Source organism: Toxorhynchites rutilus, chromosome 3 (genome assembly GCF_029784135.1).
Source record: "Toxorhynchites rutilus septentrionalis strain SRP chromosome 3, ASM2978413v1, whole genome shotgun sequence".
Classification (NCBI taxonomy): domain Eukaryota; kingdom Metazoa; phylum Arthropoda; class Insecta; order Diptera; family Culicidae; genus Toxorhynchites; species Toxorhynchites rutilus.
The window spans coordinates 329,863,835-329,869,834 of record NC_073746.1 but is presented as its reverse complement, the minus strand read 5'-3'; the positions used below and the strand labels follow the sequence as shown (position 1 = coordinate 329,869,834).

General features: G+C 38.3%; 1 protein-coding gene across 1 annotated transcript; it reads right to left on the bottom strand.

The window, feature by feature from the left end:
* Positions 1-1,543: 1,543 nt before the first annotated feature.
* On the bottom strand, positions 1,544-4,111 carry LOC129775901 (tRNA (cytosine(34)-C(5))-methyltransferase). The gene is made up of 4 exons (XM_055781123.1): positions 3,898-4,111; positions 2,090-3,842; positions 1,871-2,020; positions 1,544-1,804 (listed from the first exon to the last, which is right to left on the bottom strand). Exons 1-4 carry the CDS (start codon positions 3,964-3,966, stop codon positions 1,737-1,739), a joined length of 2,040 nt encoding a protein of 679 aa, XP_055637098.1. The 5' UTR covers positions 3,967-4,111; the 3' UTR covers positions 1,544-1,736.
* Positions 4,112-6,000: the final 1,889 nt, after the last annotated feature.

Sequence of the window (6,000 nt, the reverse complement as noted above, 5' to 3'; positions counted from 1 at the left end):
AATAAATGCAAACTGCAAGTACTTTTGTACTCGCTTGCCTTTGTGTAAACTAGAACATTTTTCCTTAACACGGTCTTCCGGGGGGGTCTCCGTAGTCACATTGGTTGCGCGTTCGCTTAGTAAGCGATCGATCGTGAGTTCAAAACTCAGGACCCTCATTGACCATCGTTGTGTTGTTACAGAATAGCTACGTCCACGCAACAATCATCAGCGATGGAGATTGATCCACGGTCGAAATAAGATCGATTCATCTATACAATTGCTCTGCTCTGCAAGACACATCGGACTGCTGTTCTATAAATAACTCAACAATGATCAATCAACTGTCTCCGATGTCCGGTGGTCCAACTGGATAATGGAAGAACAGAAAGAATACGTTCGACATATAATGTCAAAATCGAAACTGAGTGCCTGAAGTTCATCAAATCAAGCAAATTCGCGGTTCGAGAAATACGTACACTTGAGAGATGCAAACTTCAGAAGGAAACGTAAAATGAAATAATCGTTTGATAATTCTTCCGTTCACATATTTTGTCCTAGGCATCATACCAAACGTAGAAGGACTGTCATTAAATTTACTTGTAACGAAGAACATAATCTATCACAATGGATGAATTGCCCTGATCTTACATGGAATTATACAATATTTTTACTCATAAAGTGAATATATTGAATTCGAGAATTGTTCCATTCAATCAATACAAACAAATGATTGGTACGATAAGGTAGTCCCACGTGAACCTTGCGATTATATCATAGATATAACCCACCCATTTTTTTATATTTTCACCATGAATTCAATTCAATAACGGTTAAGTTTCGTTTATGTTTATGTTTTCACAATGAAATTCAAATAAATATTGTTTTTTCAACAAATAAATCAAGGTAACTATGGTATTATATAACTATGTATATAGGTAACTATGTATTTATAAACTTGATCTATAAAAATAAAATGATTTGGTGTCCGTTCCTCGCGATTGAACTCAAGAACGGAGCAACGGATTTAAACAGTCAGTATCAGGATTGATGCATCTTAGTCTACATCAGGTTTATATGTAAAAAAATAAATTATACACCGCGAGTATAGATTACGTATATAAAAATAATTTCTGTGCGAACTTGAATATTCGAAATGATTTATATCAATATATCAATTGTGTGGTGAAATCAAATCCCTTCTTACTAACAATAGAATAAGGTGAAATGTAAATATATATGAGATATAAGATAGGCTTAAGATATGAGTGTGATGAATGTGAGTGTGAACATTGTCAACATATCCTTATATCTCTTCCTTTTCCTGAAGAAAATATGTCACCGATCTAAACTCGAGTCGACCGCGAGTAACCGGTTTTCTACATTATTGATATTAGAATTAGAGAAAAGAAAATTATATATACAAGTAACAATACAGTAAGGAGTTCGGCTCCTTTAAACTTATGTAACTGAGCCTGTAAAAGTAAACGATTTAAATAAAAAAAATCTTTAGTATAATAGATTCGTAGAAAAAATTCCAATCTATCAAGAAATGGCCGAGGTATAATCGTTCAATTATTTTTTTATTATTTCGTTAAATGTTTAATTTTGGAATTCTAATTCCGCTCCTTATATCATTGAGTAAAACGTAGCCCTGGATCAAAAATTACGTACTAACTCTCAGAATCGTTTCAATTGCTTGCAGTAGAAAAGCATTCCAACTAAATAAAATGTGCACATTCACGTTGCCTTCAAACTCAACTGATACTCGATGTTTCCGTAGCAGTTTCGCTAGCCTCCTTCTTTTCTTCGAACTTATTCTTTTCTGCAAACAAAATAATGTTTTATGAAATTGGAAGTGAAGAAAAAACTGCGCGCGTATTGCACTTACCATATTTCGAAACGTCAGCTCCCAATAGTCGAAGCATGTGGACGGTATCGTGTTGATCAACGTACGCTCGTAAACTTCTCGTCCCGCGCCACCCAACAAGATTCAACTCCAAATCGTCCCCTCTGTATTCCAGTATGCAACTACCAGGTGCTGCAGTACATAAGCGTAATGTGAGCGAAAACAAATCCTTTTGTTACTATTGAATATTTCTAAACATACCAAAATCTTCGACGTTTTTCTGAGTAACTTCACTCAAACTGGAAATTTCGGGGGGTTTCGTTGGATCATTGTTGGAAAGCAATTGTATCAAATCATCTTTCTCGATGTGAATACGTCGTTCTTGGCCAATAAAACCATTCACACTCTCCAGGCCTTCCTGTGCCAACCGGAAATCACAATCCATATTGCGATTGTCACATCGAGCGAATGATTTCACGCCGAGATTAATGAACTTGATTTGTTCCTCGTTTGTGGTGAGTACATTGCGAACAATGTCCGAACAGAAGTAGATGTTCTTCTTCTTACCCTCCTTGCATCGTGTCAACAAATTGATTGCCTTAAAATCTTCACTAAGACAATAGAACTTTTTTATCGATTCAAATATTTCCTCTGTTCCGTCGAAGAACACAAAAGGATCTTCCTTAAAGCCCCGGTGATACTTCATTTTCTTTTTCGGTGGTTCCGAGACACTATCATTCGAGCTTTCTTTCTGTGCGGGAACATCGCTTTCATTCGATTCCCAAGGAAGTTTCTTTTTCTTTTCGATCAGTGCAATGAAAAATCCACCCGTGTTCTGATGGTGAGGCATAACACGAATACATCTAGTCAAATTGAATTTGTCTGCATCTTCCGGCGCTGGTGGAAACATCTGAGGGCGAATTACCGTGTGATAGACACCAGGCACTTCGTCAAACGATTTGTAGAATTTCATATCTTTCGAAGCCAGTTCCCAATACGTTAGGCCGGGATTATACTTCAGAGTCGGAAGCAAGTGGCTAGCATCCACAATCTCTAACGCATCCCCAGCCTGTGCCAGAAGATAATGTAAAACTGCTTCGTTTTCAATCGGATTCAAGGAACACGTTGAGTACACCAGTTTCCCTCCGACTTCCAACAATTCTGCGCCTCGTTTAACAATACGATACTGCAGACCATGTAAATTGGTTGCATGTCCTAAATTCCATTTATTCCAAATGTCTGGATTTTTACGCAAGGTTCCGTCGCCTGAGCACGGCACATCGCACAAAACGCGATCGAATTTGAGAGTCGTCAATTCACCGGTATCGTTTTTCAGCTTCATGCTGGGGAAAGCTGTACTGTCTGCATTTGTCACCAGACAGCAAGCAGAACTCAACCGTTTAGCTTGATGGACCAACATATAGCAGCGATTGTTATCGATGTCGTTGGCAAGCACGAATCCCGAAGGCAAACTCTCACCACCAGCATGCAAAGCCTCAATCAGTTGAGCGGTCTTTGAACCCGGTGCTGCACACATATCCAAAACCTTATGATGAGGTTCAACCCCTAAAACCAGCGGAGGAATCATAGATACTGCTTCCTGACGACTAATGTTACCAGAACTAGTCTCAGCGATCAGGAAATTATGTAATCTGTAAAGTGGTTCCGACCGACGAATATCTTTTCGCGACAAATCCAGCTGCCATGCGAACTCATTCGGATACCACGATAGGCACTTTGGCTCAGGAATTTTTTCACCCTTCTCCTTAAATTCTGTCACTGCTCGGTAGTATTCTGTGAAGAACTTGTCCTTGATTATCTTGAGCAACGTCCGAGCTTGTCCTTTAGAGCCGGTAATGCGAAAAGTTGTTGGTAAATTGGATCGAAGTTTTCCCATGAACTCATCCCATTCATCCGGCTTGCAAATATTCTGATGTTTGTAGTAGACTTCGAAATTTTCATTTTCACGAACAATGTCCTCGTATGGTTTATCCCTCCGATCTGGTTCTGCTCCCTGTAAGAACAATATTTGTAGCAAAACACATAACCCCCAATATTCAAAACCATACCTTTTCTTTTAGCTCTCGCTTTTTTCTAGCGAAAGGATTTTGTTTGTTGCTGCGCTTGTTCTTACCCATGCTTTCAAATATAATTCCCAATGGAATAAGAGCGAACTTTCAGAATTTCGTATTTATTATTACCACGCGTATTGTGAACAAGCCAAAGTGTGTTTTTTCAAAGAACAGTTTGACACCGGTCGTAAAATTGGTTTATACACATGTGCACATTAAATGAGATTCAATGAAATTTCTCTTTTTTCTGTATTGATTTAAGGCCATCTTCACACTAGGCAACCTAAGCTGGAAAGCAACTTAACGAGCATACACACTAGGCAACTGGCAACTTAGGTCGGATCAACTTTTTCGATTCATCTCACCATGTCAGGCCGCGCGCGATATGTGTCGGCAACCTTTTCGTTAAATTCCTATTGAAAATGGAGTCTGAAACTAATCTAATCGAACAAATCGAGCAAACGAGTACCTTTAGATCGACATCGTCTGTATAAAACCAGCCACGTAAATGTGGAAATTTGGTTTGATATAGACTATGCACTGGATCAAGATGCAGTTAAACATTTTTCAAACAATTGGCCATCTTATTTTATTTGTTTTTATGCTTTTATTTTGTAGTGGAAATGATGAAAGGATGGTGGAATCTCCGCAACGTGGAGTTCATGGTGAAAACAATGTATGCAGCAAAACTTACGAGACATGATGTATTCGCCTTTACCTTTACGAATTGATGGAGAAGATGCTGATGCTGATGTTGTTAGACCGCTGGAGGCCGAGTTCTTGGACAGATCATAGTCCAAACATGATCACAATTGTTACTATGAATATGCGAAAATGAAAGGAAAACGCCATGATTTTTTGTTTGTTTTATTCATAGTTAACTAACTTAGTTACTTGAACATTATTTAACATTAACAGTATTAATCTCTCAATCTCATAGAACCTTCACAACCCTCTGCACTCAAAAAGTTGCGAAGCACCGTCGCCACTTCACACTTTTTTCAGCATTTTGAGGATATTATCCTATTGTCTTTCCCAAAATTCTCCAATTGAAGTTTTCATGAACAGTCGAAAGAAGTGCTTGAGCCTGAGCTTGTGCTTTAGAGGAAACACTGTGTCACCAATTATGAAACGTGGAAACATAATGTTGGAGTTATACTGTAGAAGAACCAACTGACTTCGTTTTTAAGAAAGTGTTTTTCAAATTCAGCATCGCAGATAGCCATTAACACAACATTACACATAAATCGAACTCAGAAAATAATAACAGTTCCTTTATCTCATCAGCATATCAAAAATCCCTCCTGCTCGCTGTTCTGGTCCGTAGGTAGAACCTATCATCGATGGTAGCCGGGTAGCATAAATAGCTGCTTCTGCGAGGGCTGCTCTCCGAAGTTGGTTCAAGTCTTTTTCAGTTCCAATTTTTAAACTATTGATAATCTGCAAACATAGAATCATCAGAAGTATGAAGAAGTTATAGTTGACGGAACGGTGACGGGACGTTGTATGTGTAGCGCACTTAAAAGTTAACTAAATGTGCCTACTACTCCACCCCTGTATCTTACTGGGTTCAAGGCGCCTAGAAGCATATTCTAAAGGGATTGTCCACATACCACGTGGACAGAAAAAGCACGACTTTAGACTCCCCCTCCCCCTCCACATTGTACATTGACTATACCCCTCTCCCTGTTGTCCACGTGGACATTCTTCCATGTATTTCAATTGAAAAAAGGAAATAATTGCAGTGTGCCTATATTCAATTTTAAATTAGTCTTATTTTATATTTGGTGTTTTCTAATGATAAAAAATAATTCGAGAAAAAAACATGTTCTTTTTTTTGTTAATGGAGACTAAAAATCTTTCGATTCATTCGTCTCCACAAATCACATATTCAAAAAATCAAGTAGGCCAAAGGTCCAAAGCTTCTCAACTGTACAAACCTTTTTCGTTATCGCTAGGAAAATTTTCAGAGGACGCGTTCCATTCCATATATCGGCTAAGAGCGCTTTATTAACAAATTCCCAGCGACCATTTTACATTGAATATCAAGATGATTTCTAGAGTGCTCATGAGTTAAAATGACACTAGACAATTCTCTTT

Coding starts and splice junctions, on each gene's coding strand:
- LOC129775901 (XM_055781123.1), bottom strand. CDS start 3,966: ATGGGTAAGAACAAGCGCAGCAACAAACAAAATCCTTTCGCTAGAAAA. Junction 2,021..2,089: donor GAAAAACGTCGAAGATTTTG/GTATGTTTAGAA, acceptor TATGTACTGCAG/CACCTGGTAGTTGCATACTG. Junction 1,805..1,870: donor AGCTGACGTTTCGAAATATG/GTAAGTGCAATA, acceptor TTTTGTTTGCAG/AAAAGAATAAGTTCGAAGAA.